At 36.0% G+C, this 16253-nt stretch overlaps 1 protein-coding gene across 1 annotated transcript in view; it reads left to right on the top strand.

The window, feature by feature from the left end:
- The first annotated feature begins 11852 nt into the window (after positions 1 to 11852).
- MIB1 (MIB E3 ubiquitin protein ligase 1) overlaps positions 11853 to 16253 on the top strand; it is a 158448-nt gene continuing 154047 nt past the window's right edge. The window contains exon 1 of the mRNA XM_051970353.1: positions 11853 to 12193. Coding sequence (XP_051826313.1) covers positions 11965 to 12193 — 229 coding nt within the window. The 5' untranslated portion in view covers positions 11853 to 11964. The remainder of the gene's footprint in view (positions 12194 to 16253) is intronic.

Genomic DNA, 16253 nt, shown 5'->3' with positions numbered 1-16253 from the left:
AAATAGATAGAGGATTGTCAAATTTATAAGAATGTAAGTCATTCCCCAATTGTTAAATGGCCAAAAGATATGAACAGGCAGTTTTCAGAAGAAGAAATCAAAGTCATCTATGATCATATGAAAAAAAAATGCCCTCAATCACTGTGGATTAGAGAAATGCAAATTAAAACAACTGTGAGATATCACCTCACAACTATCAGAATGGCTACTATGCCAGCAAAGTGACAAATGTTGGAAGAGATGTAAGAAAATTGGGACACTAATACACTAATAGTTTTGTGTATAGTATTGTGTATAGTATTGTGAATTGATCCAACCATTCTGGAGAATAATTTGGAACTATGCCTAAAATACTATAAAGTGGATCTGTTGATCCAGCAGTTTGATCTTCTTTTAATCCACTGCTAGATCTATATCCCAAAGAGATCACAGAAAAAGGAAAAGGACCTTTATATACAATAATATTTATAGCAACACTTTTCATGGTGATAAAGAATTGGAAATTGAGGGATTGTGATGGAATATTACTGTGCCATAAAAAATGATGAACCAGTTGCTTTTAGAAAAACTTGGAAAGATACTTTTCTTTTATTTCTTAGCATGAATGGGTGTTGTACTTTGTCAAAGGCTTTTTCTGCATGTATTGAGATAATCATATGTTTTTGAATGGTTTGGTTTTTAGGATGATTGTGTTGATTATGTTCCTAATGCAGCCATCCTTGTATCTCTGGCATGTATCTTACTTAATCATTATGATTTCTCAGATAAATTGTTTTAGTTTGTTTGATAGAATTTTGTTTAAAAATTTTGAGTAACTATTAGTGACTCAATAGTAATTGAGTTATTACTCAATTACTGATAAGTAATCATTATTATTAATTTTATATTATTATTAATCTATAGTGGCCCTTAGTTTTCCTTCTATATTTTGTCATTCCTTGGTTTAGATATTAGAACTATGTTTGTCATATAAAAGGATGCATCTGATAGGGTGCTTTCTTTTTCTATTTTTGAGAATAATTTGTGAAGGAGGCGCCCTATTTATTCTTTCAAAGTTTGATAAAATTCTGTGAATGCATCAGAACCAGAAAGTTTTTGTTTATTTTTCTTCCCCCATGCTAGTTTCTAGATCAATTTTCTTTTCTGAAATTAGGTTATTTTAAACTTCTATCCAGACTTTTGATAGTTTGAGTATTTTTTATTTTTAAAGAATTCCTTTATCTTTTGTGTTCTTAATTGTTAGCATATAATTGATTTGCATAATATGTTTTGCTATTTTTATTTTTTCTGGTTTTGTTGTGATTTTACTCTTCCTCTTTTGCTAGTTTATTAATCTGATTTATGCTCTCATCTTTTTAATCAGATTACTTAAAGATTTATTAATTGTTGTAATTCTCCAAAAAGAATTAGTTTTGGTTTTGTTAATTTTTTCTATGTTTTTGGGGGGCGCTTTCAAATTTATCTATCTCTCCTTTAATTTTTCAATATTGTTGGCTTTGTGCCCATTTTAAGTTTATTTACGGACTTTCTGGTTTTTGAAAATACATATTCAGTTTGGTAATCCTCTCTTTTTATTTTTTATTTTTAAAAAACTAATTAATTAATTAATTTACAAAGGGTAGTTTTTCCAGCATTGACCATTTTAAAACCTTTTGTTCCAAATTTTCTCCTCTTTCTCCCCACTCTCTCCCCTAGCTGACTGGTAGTCCAATATATGTTAAATATGTTGAAATACATGTTAAATCCAATATATGTATACATATTTATACAGTTATCTTGCTGCACAAGAAAAATCAGATCAAGAAGGAAGGAAAAGAAAAAGTGAGAAAGAAAACAAAATGCAAACAAATAACAATAGAGAGAGTGAGAATGCCATGTTGTGGTCTGCACTCTGTTCCCACAATCCTCTCTCTGGGTTTAGATGGCTCTCTTCATCACAGAATAAGTGGTACTGGTTTGAATCATCTCATTGTTGAAGAGAGCCACACCCATCAGCATTGATCATTGTATAGTCTTGTTGTTGCCGTGTATAATGGTCCTGCTCTGTTCACTTAGCATCAGTTCATGTAAGTCTCTCCAGGCCTCTCTAAAATCATCCTGCTGGTCTTTCTTACAGAACAATAATATTCCATAACATTCATATACCATAATTTGTTCAGCCATTGTCTAACTGATGGGCATCCACTCAGTTTCCAGTTTCTTGCCACTACAAGGAGGGCTGACACAAACATTTTTGCACATATGACGTCCTTTCCCTCATTTAGAATCACTTTGGGATATAATACCAGTAGAAATATTACTGGGTCAAAGGGTATACACAGTTTGATAACTTTTTGAGCATAGTTCCAAACTGCTCTCCAGAATGGTTGGATACATTCACAGTTCCACCAACAATGTATCAATGTCCCAGTTTTCCCACATTTCCTCCAACATTCATCAGTCATTATCTTTTCCTGTTATCCTAGTCAATCTGAGAGATGTATAGTGGTATCTCAGAATTGTCTTAATCTGCATAGGATACTGATTTGGAACATCTTTTCATGTGACTACATATACTTTCAATTTCTTCATCTGAAAATTGTCTGTTCATATCCTTTGACCATTTATCAATTGGAGAATGGCTTGAACTATTATAAATTTGAGTCAGTTCTCTATATATTTTAGAAATGAAGCCTTTATCAGATTCTTTGGATGTAAAAATGTTTCCCCAGTTTATTGCTTCCCTTCTAATCTTTTCTGCATTAATTTTGTTTGTACAAAAATTTTTTTAACTTAATATAATCAAAATTATCTATTTTGTAATCAATAATGATTTCTAGTTTTTCTTTGGTCACAAATTCCTTCCTCCTCCATAGGTCTGAGAGGTAAACTATCCTATGTTCTTCTAATTTGTTTATAATATCATTTTTTTTTGTTTAGATCATGAACCCATTTCGACCTTATCTTGGTATACAGTGTTAGGTGTGGGTCTATGCCTACTTTTTGCCATACTAGTTTCCAATATTCCCAGCAGTTTTTGTCAAATAGTGAATTCTTATCCCAAAAGCTGGGGTCTTTGGGTTTGTCAAATACAAGATTGCTACAATCATTGACTGTTTTGTTCTATGAACCTAGCCTATTCCACTGATCAACTTCTCTATTTCTTAGCCATTACCAAATGGTTTTGATGACTGCTGCTTTATAATATAGTTTTAGATCTGATACAGCTAGGCCACCTTCATTTGTTTTTCTCTTCATTAATTCCTTTGAAATTCTTGACTTTTTGTTCTTCCAGATGGATTTTGTTATTTTTTTTTAGGTCAGTAAAATAGTTTCTTGGGAGTTTGATCGGTATAGAACTAAATAAATAGGTTAGTTTAGGGAGTATTGTCATCTTTATTATATTCACTCAATCTATCCAAGAGCACTTAATATTTTTCCATTTGCTTAGTTTGACTTTATTTGTGTGGAAAGTGTTGTGTAGGTTTGTTCATATAGTTCCTGACTTTCCCTTGGCAGTTTCCCAAATATTTTATACTATTGACAATTATTTTAAATGGAATTTCTCTTTGTATCTCTTGCTGTTGGATTTTGTCAGTGATATATGAAAATGCTGATGATTTATGTGGATTTATTTTGTATCCTGCAACTTTGCTAAAGTTGCAGATTATTTCTAATAGTTTTTAGTTGATTCTCTAGGGTTCTCTAAATATATCTATATCTAAGTATATCATCTGCAAAGAGTGATAATTTGATTTCTTCATTACCTAGTGTAATTCCTTTAATCTCTTTTTCTTCTCTTATTGTCAAAGCTAGCATTTCTAATACAATATTGAATAGTAATGGTGATAGTGGTCAACGTTGCTTCACCCCTGATCTTATTGGGAATGATTCCAGTTTATCCCCATTACATATGATGCTTACTTATGGTTTTAAATAGATGAAACTGATTGTTTTAAGGAAAAGTCCATTTATTCCTATACTCTCTACTGTTTTTTATTGGTAATGGACGTTGGATTTTATCAAATGCTTTTTCTCTATTGAGATAATCATATGCTTTTGTTAATTTGGTTATTGATATAGTCAATTATGCTAATAGTTTTCCTAATATTGAACCAGCTTTGCATTCCTGGTATATATCCTACTTGGTCATGGTGTATTATCCTGGGGATGATTTTCTATAATTTCTTTGCTAATATTTTATTTAAGATTTTTGCATCAATATTTATTAGGGAAATTGGTCTATAATTTTCTTTCTCTCTTTTTGTCCTACCTGGTTTAGGTATCAGTATCATGTTTGTGTCATAAAAGGAATTTGGTAGGAGTCCTTCATTCCCTATTTTTCAAATAGTTTATATAGTATTGGAGTTAATTGTTCTTTAAATGTTTGGTAGAATTCACATGTAAATCTATCTGGTCCTGGGGATTTTTTCCTATGGAATTGATTAACAGCTTGTTCTATTTCTTATTCTAAAACGGGACTATTTAAGTAATTTATTTCCTCTTTCTGTTAATCTGGCCAATTTGTATTTTTGCAAGTATTCCTCCATTTCACTTAGGTTGTCAAATTTGTTGGCATAAAGTTGGGCAAAGTAACTCCTGATAATTGCTCTAATTTCTTCTTCATTGGTGAATAGTTCTCCCTTTTCATTTTTGAAGCTAACAGTTTGATTTTCCTCTTTCCTTTTTTAAATCAAATAACCAAAGGTTTATTTTGTTGTTTTTTCATAAAACCAACTCTTAGTTTTATTTATTAATTCAATAGTTTTTTAGTTTCAATTTTATTGATCTCTCCTTTTATTTTTAGAATTTCGAGTTTAGTATTTGATTGAGGGTTTTTAATGTGTTCTTTTTCTAGCTTTTTTAGTTGCAAGCCCAATTCTTTGATCTCTTTCTCTATTTTATCTAAGTAAGCATCTAGAGATATAAAATTTCCCCTTATAAAGAAGGGAAAGGGACCTGTATGTGCAAGAATGTTTGTGGCAGCCCTCTTTGTAGTGGCCAGAAACTGGAAACTGAGTGGATGCCCATAAATTGGAGAATGGCTGAATAAATTGTGGTATATAAATATTATGGAATATTATTGTTCTGTAAGAAATGACCAACAGGATGATTTCAGAAAGGCCTGGAGAGATTTACATGAACTGATGCTGAGTGAAATGAGCAGGCCAGGAGATCATTGTATACTTAAACAACAATACTATATGATGATCAATTCTGATGGATGTGACCCTCTTCAACAATGAGATGAACCAAATCAGTTCCAATAGAGCAGTAATGAATTGAACCAGCTACACTCAGTTAAAGAACTCTGGGAGATGACTATGAACCACTACATAGAATTCCCAATCCCTCTATTTTTGTCCACCTGCCTTTTTTATTTCCTTCACAGGTTAATTGTACATTATTTCAAAGTTCAATTCTTTTTGTGCAGCAAAATAACTGTATGGACATGTATACATATATTGTATTTAACTTATACTTTAACATATTTAACATGTATTGGTCTTTTTTTTTTTTAATTAACTGCCATCTGGGGGAGGGGATAGGGGGAAGGAGGGGAAAAATTGGAACAAAAGGTTTTGCAATTGTCAATGCTGAAAAATTACCCATACATATATCTTGTAAATAAAAAGCTAAAATAAAAAGAAAAAAGAAAAGAAAAAAAAATTTCCCCTTATTACTGCTTTGGCTGCATGCCACAAATTTTGGTTTGTTGTCTTATTATTGTCATTCTCTTGGATGAAATTATTGATTGTGTCTATGATTTGCTGTTTCACACATTTATTCTTTAGGATGAGATTATTTAGTTTCCAATTACTTTTTGGTCTATTTTCCCCTGGCCTTTTATTGAATGTAATTTTTATTGCATCATGATCTGAAAAAAATGCATTTACTATTTCTGCCTTTCTGCATTTGATTTTGAGATCTTTATGTCTTAATATATGGTCAATTTTTGTATAGGTTCCATGAACTGCAGAGAAGAAAGTGTACTTCTTTTTGTCTCCATTAAAGTTTCTCCAAAGATCTATCATATTTAGCTTTTCTACTATTCTACTTACCTCTTTAACTTCTTATTTATTTTGTGATTTGATTTATCTAGTTCTGAGAGAGGAAAGTTGAGATTTCCTACTATTATAGTTTTGCTATTTATTTCTTCTTGCAACTCTCTTAACTTTTCCTTTAGGAATTTAGATACTACACCACTTAGTACATATATGTTTAATATTGATATTGCTTCATTATCTATGGTACCCTTTAGCAAGTTATAGTTTTCTTCCTTATCTCTTTTAATTAGATCAGTTTTTGCTTTTGTTTGATCTGAAATTAGGATGGCTACCCCTGCTTTTTTTGTTGTTTTTACCTCACCTGAAGCATAATAGATTCTGCTCCAGCATTTTATCTTTACTCTATATGTGTTGTTCTGCTTTAAATGTGTTTCTTGTAAACAACATATTGTAGGATTCTGGCTTTTAATCCAATCTGCTGTCTGCTTATGTTTTATGGGAGAATTCACCCCATTCACATTTACAATTAAAACTACTAATTCTGTATTTCCTGCCATCTTAATAACCCCAAATTATAGTTTTCACTTTCCTTTTCCCCTTTCCCTTCTCCCCAGTATTTTACTTATGAGCACTACTTGCTTCAAACAGTTGTTCTCCTCTAGAGAACTCCCCCTTTCTTATATCTTTCCTTTACTATTTCTATTTTTTCTTCTATTTAGCCTACCCCTTCCCTTTTTTGCCTTTCCTTTCCCACTTTTCTGTAAGGTGGGAGAAGTTTCTTGATGAAACCCAATATATCTAATATTCTTTTTTTGAGCCAAATATGATAAGAATGAGATTCACACAATATTTGTCACCTTCCTTTCTTTCCCTCAATTATAATAGGTTTTCTTTGCCTCTTCTTAAGATGTAATTTCCCTCATTTTACCTCCACTTTCCCCCTTTTTTCTGTTACAATCCCCTTTCCAGTTCTAGTTTCTTTTTTATATTATGACAGTAAAATTAATTATACATGTATTCTCTATGTATACCCATAACAGAAATAGTTCTCAAGAGTTTTTTCTTTCTTTTTATCTTTTTATGCTTCTCTTGAGTTCTATATTTATTTGAAGGTCAAATTTTTTGTTTAGCTCTAGTCTTTTCATCAAAAATAAATGGAATTCATCAGTTTCATTAAATGTCCATCTTTTTCCCTGAAAGAAAATGCTCAGTTTAGAAGGGTAATTTATTCTTGGCTGCATTTCAAGTTCTTTCACTTTTGGAATATCAGATTCCAGGCCTTTTGATCTTTTAAAATGGAAGCTATTGGGTCCTGCATAATCTCTATTTTAGCTCTCAGTATTTGAATTGTTTCTTTCTAGCTGCTTGTAATATTTTTTCCTTGGTCCAATAGTTCTGAAATTTAATCATGATATTCCTTTGGGGTTTTAATTTGGGGGTCCTTTTCAGGAGGAGTTCGGTCAATTCTTCCTATGGTCATTTTACCTTCTGATTCTATGACATCCAGGCAGTTCTCTTTGATGATTTCCTAAAAAATAGTGTCTAAGCTCTTTTTTTATCATGGATTTCAGGGAGTCCAATAATCCTTAGATTGTCTCTCCTAGATTTATTTTCTAGGTTGGTTGTTTTCCCAATTAGATATTTTACATTTTTTTCTATTTTTTTTTTGTTGTTGTTGTTGTTTTGCTTGACTGATTCTTATCTCATTGAGTTATTCATTTCCATTTGTTCAGTTCTGAATTTTAGTGAATTATTTTCTTCATTTACTTTTATTTCTTTTTGTACTTGTCCAATCGAATTTTTAAGTGAGTTGTTTTGTTCTATGGAATTTTTTTCCATTTCACAAATTCTGTTTTTTAAGGAGTTATTTCCTTTTTCTAGTTCACAAATTCTGTTTTTTAAGGAGTTGTTTTCTTTTTCCATTTTATCAAATCTGTCTTTTAATGAGTTATATGCCTTTTCCAAACCTTCTTGCAAAGTTTTCATTTCCTTTCTCCTTTTTTCTTCTAGCTCTCTTTTAAGATGCTTTTAAATTTTTTCTAGGAGAGCTTTGCGTGATGGGGACCAGGTTATATCACCTTTTGGGGCAGACAATCTGCCTTTAGTCTCCTCAGGGTTTGAAATCTGTTCTTCTCTTTTACCATAAAAGCTGTCTATCATCAGTAAAGTTCTCTTTACTTTTTTACTCTTTTTTTTTTTAAATTAAGATCTGCTTTTAGGGCGGGGGTGGGGGGTTTCCAAGCTTTCTCTAAAGCAGTGGCTTCCTCTATAAGCCACAGGGGCTATGCTGGGTCAGTGCTGATTCACTCCCAGTGCTGGGTGGGCGTGGCCAAGTCCCTTGAGATTCTGGCGTTTTGGGGTTCACTTTTACCTTTTGTGTTTCTGTTGGATGTTTTCTAACTGCTGATCTACTGGTTTGCAGCCAGGGCAGAGTGGCCAACACTGCTGCTGATTCCTCCTCATAGATTCTCTGCCATATGGAGTCTGCACTACTCTGCTACTCTGCGCTGTCTGTGCTGGTATGTGTGCTCAGCTGTTTGTGTTAGGCTGCCTCCCTCCTGTTTCCAGTTGAAACAGACCTTTTCTGGTGATCTTCAAAATTATCTTTTGCTGATAATTTGTTGCTCTCCCAATATTTGTGGGTTCTGCCAGTCCAGGGCTAATTCAGAGGCTGGATTTTGTAATTATTGTGAGGGTTGTAAGAGATCAGAGAGAAATGTGTGTCATCTCTGCCATCTTGGCTCTGCCTCTGGAAATAATCCTCTCTTTATTTTCTTAATGCATGCTTATAGGGATATGATTTTTTTTCTCCTGAGGACTGATTTAGCTGTATCCCAGAAATTTTAATATCTTATTTTATCATTATCAATTCCTTTCACATGATTATTGTTTCCATGATTTGTTCTTTGACCAACTATTATTTTAGATTACTTTGTTAAGTTTCCATTTGGGACCACTCCCTTTGTCATGTTTCTTCCTCATTGTTTCAAACTCTCCTCCATTGGTCCATGTCTTCCTACTCCCTCAGGTGCCATTGCCCTTAGAAGTTCCAAGTCCCTTTTTCACAAGGCAGGAAAAATGCCAAATTTTCAAACACCAATCATTGCAGATGACACTCAGCATATGGTCTCCATCATTCTTCACAGAACATTTCTCTTGATTCACTTTCATTAATCGAAGCTTCTCTCAGCACCAAAAGAAGGCCTTCCTTTTCCTCCCCTTCTTTGATCCTCTTCCCCACCCTCCCCAGCTCACTTATTCCCCTTCTCTCTTCTGCTCCTGAGAGATCACAGTATCACCTCACTTATAATATGACTCAGGTATGTTATATTTTTCCCTTTATCTAACCAATAATTCTACAGCAACTGCACTTTCTTAAAGGTATCTTAACAGATCCAGTAACCTCTTTCCAGTTCTCATTCTACTTGGCTTTTGACATTATCATCCACCCACTCCTTAGATACTTTCCATTGCCAAGTGGAAAATCTGATTCTCCTTCTAAGTAACTTCTTTTTCCAGTCTCCTTTGCGGGATTATCATCTATCTCCTACCCTTCAACACAGAAGTCCTTCAAGTCTGTGTGATAATCCCACTCCTCTATGTGTTTCTTGATGAAACATTAGCATTAACAGCATTTACTTTTATCTTGGAAACCAGTTCAGCGAAGGACAAATTGCCATCTCCATTTAAATGATTCATTGTCATCTCAAACTCAAAAAGGGCAATATGGAGCTTACTATCTTGAGTGACTCCATATCTGTTGCATTTATTCTTTTTTTCCTCCATTCACAAAGTAACTATCCTATGTCATGATTTCTGAACTAGAATTAGTACATTAATTCTCTCATTTGGAATATTGGAAACAATCTATTAATTGATATTCCTATTTCTAGTAGCTCTTCTCTTCAAGTAATCATCCACACAGCTTCCAAAATATTTTCCACTGGATAATTCTGACCACGTCATATCCCTGCTCATAAAATCTTCCCTTTTATTTATTTATTTAAGGGAAATTAGGAAATTTGATTGAGATGAGTAAATACTTTTGGGAAAGGGAATGTCTCCAGTAATAAATAATAGTCAACTGGATTTGATCTAATTGATTAACAGGATATTGAAATTTTAGTAAGCAGAAAGAAAATATTCAAGGCCAAAAGTTTACTGAGAATCTGTTGAAATATGGAATTGTAAACAATGCAGTTCTATTTGTTCAGAGGAAAGATCAAGAGAAAAAACATTACAATAGATTGATGCAAAATAACCACTAGCACAACAAAAGCAAAGAAGCAAAATTATCTTCTGTTACAGCTGGGGCCTGGATGGATACAAGAATGATAAATGCACCCAAGGGGAATGCAGAGCCGGTGTGTGAAACGTTGAATTTCAAAGACTAAGCATGGGAAAAATGAAAATGGAGCCAGTAATGGAGGTTTTCTCATACCGCCAAGATTAACCATAACTTCATCATGTCAGATAATAGCGATTTGATACATTAATATACCATTAAAACAGAGAAATACAGAGATGCTTACTTACTTTCTGCTTTAAATAAGAATTTTAAATATTTTTAAAGGATAAAAATTTAAAAAAAGCTTTTGGTTTGGTTTAGTATTTAGGAGTTTTTCGTGTTTTTTTTTGCAAACTAAAGTTTGTCAAGTGCTTGGTTCTCAAAACAACTATAAAAATCAAATGTTCTGTTACAGAGGTAAAAAGAAAAAAACTGCTACAAATGTTTTGTATATTTAGAAACTCTTTATCTGTGTGTGATGTGTGTGTGTATAGAACCCTGTCCTCGAGGTATATGCTCAAAAGTATTCTCACATTTTCTATAAGTTTCCGATTTCAAAAAGAAAAAAAAAATTCAACAAGGGCTTTGCCAGACCACACGTCCTGTAGCTGGTTTTGAAAAAATAGTCACTATCCTTTCACCTCGTGACAATCTACCACAGAGTCCATTAAAAAAATCAGGACACGTCTACAGCCCCGCCCTCTCCCGCTCTTAGCCAATAAGACGCCGCAGAAACGCCTGCTGTTTGGTGGTGCTTCTCAGGGCCCCAACCCGGCGCTGCCAGAAACGATCCCCCGGCAAATCCTATGGCGAAACTCAGCGGTCCAGCGCGCATGTGTGATCGTTCTCTCCTGGGAGATTTTTTTTTTTTAATTGATCGATTTAATTCCTTCTTTCTTCCTCGCACCTCCCACCCGTTTCTTTGAACCTTACGGGAAGCTTCCACATCTCCTCCCCCTTCCCTCTCCCCTCAGGAAAAGCAGCGACTCCAGCGTTCGGTGCGTCAGTCCCCGGATGTGGAGCTGCCGTCGCTCCGCTGCAGCTCACGGCGAAGAGGCCGCGGCAGGGCGGAGCGCGTCGTCGTGCGCGCGGGGGCTGGGAGCAGGGACGCGTTGGCCGCAAGCGCTCGCTCGACGCTGGGAGGTTCCACCGCCACCGTCTCCTGCCGGGGAGGAGCTGGAGGCGGCAGTGGCGGCGGCGGCGGCGGCTGCTGTTGGGAGCTGGCCTTGGCGAGACGGGATCGGGGACAAGAGAACTCAGCTGCAAAGTTTCCCCTCCGCCGCTCCCGTCTCCTCTGTGGGCGAAGGCTCCCCTTCGCTCGCCCGCCCCCGGCGCTCCTGGTCGGGGGATAGCGTTGTCTCCTGGCGGCTGTCGCTGTAGCCTGGCTCCGGAGCCCGGAGGAAGCAGGGGAGTCTCCGCCCACGCCCCCCTTCCCTCTCGCAGCCCCCCGCCGCCGAGCCTGGAGCCGGGCTTAGGCCTGAGCGGGGGCCGGGGCGGCGGTGGCAGCGGCCGCGGCGGCGGCTAGGGAGCGGGTGCGTTCGCCGAGGTGACCGCGCCACCGCCCCGCTGAGCAACCCCCGCCTCCCCCGGGCTTCGCTGCTGCAGCCGCCGCCGCCGAGCGTACGGCCTCGGCCCGGTTCCCTCACGGGCCCCCCGGCTGCAGCAGCGGAGCCCCCCGCCCGGGCCCCGATGAGTAACTCCCGGAACAACCGGGTGATGGTGGAAGGGGTCGGGGCTCGGGTGGTCCGGGGCCCGGACTGGAAGTGGGGGAAGCAGGACGGCGGCGAGGGCCATGTGGGCACCGTTCGCAGCTTCGAGAGCCCCGAAGAGGTGGTGGTGGTGTGGGACAACGGTACGGCCGCCAACTATCGCTGCTCCGGGGCCTACGATCTCCGCATCCTGGACAGTGCCCCCACAGGTGAGCTCGAGAGAGGCCACGGAGAGAATGGGGGGGGGGGGGGCGGTGAGAGAGCCATGCGGGGATGGGAGTGCGGGGGGGGGGGGGGGAGAGAAGGGGGGGTAATCTTCCCCTCCTTATCCGGGCTGCTTCCAGACTCCGACCATACAAAGCTCCTGGAAAGACAGGTGGCCTGTGATTTTCCCACTCCATCCCCCGGGAAGGGGCTGGAGGTTGGGGAGCCGGCAGTCTAATGCAAATAAGCTTTTGAAATTAATCAGGGATAACTCCCTGATATGTGAGTGTGTGGAATGGGGGCGTTGCTTTGCCATATGGCAGGCTGGTTTCCTTTGGTCTTGCTGAAGAAGGGGTCGGCTGAGACCCTGAATTTGTTGCGATAATAGAGGTTTTTCCGCTTCATCTCTTGGAGTAGCTTCGTAGCTGAATAGTTGTCTAAAGGTTTGTAGAATTGTCTGCGCGCAGTGTTTGATATCTCCAGAGATGCTGGGGGGAGATGGGAATTGAAAAAGTTGTAGATTTTGGTGTGACTTTTTTGTTTATTTTAACATCTCTCCTCCCAAGTAGCCCTTTGCATGATCTTTTTGGTTAATGTCCCAGTCAACAGACTTAATATTAAGTCTGAAAATTAATGAGACTTTAAAAAAAAATGCCATTAAAAAAATTCTGAACTTAGCAAGGCTATCTTTCTCATGAGAATATATTATAGGATTTTAGTAGTTAACATACTACTTAGAAAGTGAGAGTTTACTTCTTAAAATAATTGCCTGACTCTTTTTTTTTTAATTTAATTTTTATTTAATAATTACTTTATATTGACACTCGTTTCTGTTCCGATTTTTTTCCCCTCCCTCCCTCCCTCCGCCCCCTCCCCTAGATGGCAAGCAGTCCTTTATATGTTGGATATGTTGCAGTATATCCTAGATACAATATATGTTTGCAGAACCGAACAGTTCTCTTGTTGCATAGGGAGAATTGGATTCAAAAGGTATAAATAACCCGGGAAGAAAAACTAAAATGCAGATAGTTCACATTCGTTTCCCAGTGTTCTTTCTTTGGGTTTAGCTGCTTTTGTCCGTCATTTATCAATTGAAACTCAGGTCTCTTTGTCAAAGAAATCCACTTCCATCAAAATATGTCCTCATACAATATCGTTGTCGAGGTATATAATGATCTCCTGGTTCTGCTCATTTCACTTAGCATCAGTTCATGTAAGGCCTGACTCTTTTCTTGTGTACTATAACCTTACCTTACAATTCTCTGATAGTAAAAAATGATAATCAAATTTGCACTTTTTCAAAGATTTGAATTTTTTTTTAATTTTGAGGATTTCCAACTCCCCTCCACTCCCCCTGCTACTTTTCAAATGATTAGATCGTTCTAAGTTGCAATGCTTAAGTTTTAATAAAAATAAGTCAACAAGTATTTATTAAGTGTTTACTTAATATGTTGCAGGCACTAAACACTGGGGGTTCAAAGAAAGAAAATAGTCCTTGTTGTTAAGGACCTCGGATTCTAAAGGGGAAGACAAATTGCAGATCACTATGTATAGATAAGATGTATTGTAGATAAATTGAAGGAATTCTTAGAGGGAGGGCATCAGCCAATAAAGGGGATTGAGAAAGGCTTCTTTTCTGCAGACGGTAAGATTTTTAGCTAAGACTTGAAGGAAGATAGGGATATATTTTGGAATCTTGAAGTGGGTGGTAGATATTGTAATTAGTAAGTAATAAATAATTTTAAACTATTCAGATAAACTAATTTTGAGGAAATATAAAATGAAATTATATTTTGATGGTAATTCAGATCTGTTCCCTTACCACAATTCAGCCATTTGGTGGGACCCCTGGGATGTAGCTATAATTGTAGGTTGTAGGGAAATTAAATATTAACTTAATGTAATATTAAATTATCAGGTTGTGATGTAATTGGTATGTACTTATATTGATATAAATTGCATTTGCTTGAAAACAAAACGTTTTGGAACTGTACCTGATTTTTTTTTAAATTTTATGGTTCTAATTTACAGACTAATTTTGCACATAATTCAGTATTTTCTGCAACTGATCACATTCACCCTATTCATTCATTTTATTAAATATAAAAATTTTGTTCTAGGAATTTTTTTTAAACATAGAAATTACATACTTTAGTTTTGCTTAAAAATGTGAGAACTTTGGCAAGTCACTTAAGTATTTGTGTACACACGGTTCTACATGTTTAGTATGGTGTGTCTAATTTGTTTAAACAAATAATTACTTAGTGCCTACTGAATGCAAGGAACTGTCCAAGGTGGTGGGGATACTCCCCTCCCCCATTGTAAATTGAAAAAGGAACAAAACACTGCACTCTAGGAATAAATGTTCTATAGGTGTGTTCAATATGTAACCACTTAAGTAAAAAAGCCTGATAATTTGGGGATTTGTGATAGAATGCCAGTCTTGGAGAAACAGCAAGTTTAAAAGACTTTAATTGTAATTCAGTGCTGAAAGGGAGTTTTGTGAAATGAATCTGAAAAATAAACTAAATTCAGAGACTGTTTACGTTTGATTGCAAGTGATGAGATTTACAGAGTATTCAGATGATATGTCCTGTCCTCAAAGAGCATGCCATCCTATTTGATATTCATTTATATATCATCTTGGAATTTGATGATAATTCAATAAAATTTTGTCGGGTGCCTAGGCTGTTGAGGGAAAGATAAAGATAAATGATTCCTGGAGCTCCAGGATCTTAACAGTATAGGGGGAATAAAGCATATATGTAAATCAGAGTTACAAAATATGTGCTATAAGATTTAAGAAAATATTAATACATCCTGGAGGCAAAAAAACAAAATAATTTTTAATATTTTGCAATATTCTAAGACAGTCATCCTTTGATTATTTTAGGGATCTATGCTGTCATTTCATTTCTGTGATTACACCCTCTACCATTATAGATCACAGTCTTTATATGTTCTTCCTCATCTTTTGAGACAGTCATACTCATATTAAGAAAACAATATAAGGGTAAAGCAAAAGTATTCAAGATAGGCAGACACTTAAAAAAAAAAACAAAAAAAACAAAAAAAACCCTGATGTTTCCATTTAGTGGAGTTGATTAGCCACTCTTCTAATAACTATTCTTCATCATTGGTAGTCCCTTAAAAATTGCTACTTAAGGAGTGGGAGGCAACAGATCTATTAGATGTAAAAATAAAGTTGCTTGTGCTGACTCATTAATTTTTCCCTTGCTCATCATACAAGCTCATACAAGAATTTGAAGTGTGCTTTTTTAAGGTTTTAGCTTTTTTTTTTTTTTTTTTTTGCTAAGGCAATTGGAGTAAAGTGACTTATCTAGAGTCACACAGCTAAAAAGTCTGAGGTCATATTTGAATAATTTTAAATATTTTGCAATGTTCTAAGAGTCATCCTTTGATTATTTTAAGGAGGTATTCTTTCTTATTCAAAGATCTGACAGGCAATTTTCTTCATTATTCCTTTGTTTATGATGTCATCCTTTTGTATATATCATGTATCATCAGCACTTTGATATTGGTCTACGTGTTGTGAGACATTGGTCTATACCAAGTTTCTGCAATACTACATTATTTTATATAGTTCTTGCCTCAGTTAACTAGCATCTTTGGATTTATCAAAAACTGATATGCTGATTTGCCTCTACAATCTATTGTAGATTGTATAATTGATCATTTAGTTGTACTGATCATTCAGTACATGATCATTCTATTTCTTAACCAGTATCAATTGTTTTAATGATTGTATTGGTATTGTTTGTGATCTAGTGTGCCAGCCCCATCTCTTCCTTACCCACCCTCATTTAATTTCATTGATATTTTTGACCTTTGCTTTCTTTAAAAATTATTTTTCTAGCTCTCTAAAGTAATCTTTTGGTAGTTTGATTAGTATGTTACTTAGTCAATTAATTTACTATTTTTATTGTATTTACTATTTTTTTATTATTTTTATTATTATTTTTATTGTATTTGCTAGGCTTACCTTTAGATGATTGATGTCTCTCTATTTATATCTGCTTTTATTTGTGTAAAAAGTGTTCTGTT

This window comes from Antechinus flavipes, chromosome 1 (genome assembly GCF_016432865.1).
Source record: "Antechinus flavipes isolate AdamAnt ecotype Samford, QLD, Australia chromosome 1, AdamAnt_v2, whole genome shotgun sequence".
Classification (NCBI taxonomy): domain Eukaryota; kingdom Metazoa; phylum Chordata; class Mammalia; order Dasyuromorphia; family Dasyuridae; genus Antechinus; species Antechinus flavipes.
Note: the sequence above shows the minus strand (reverse complement) of the source record. Positions and strands in the feature narration are given on the sequence as shown.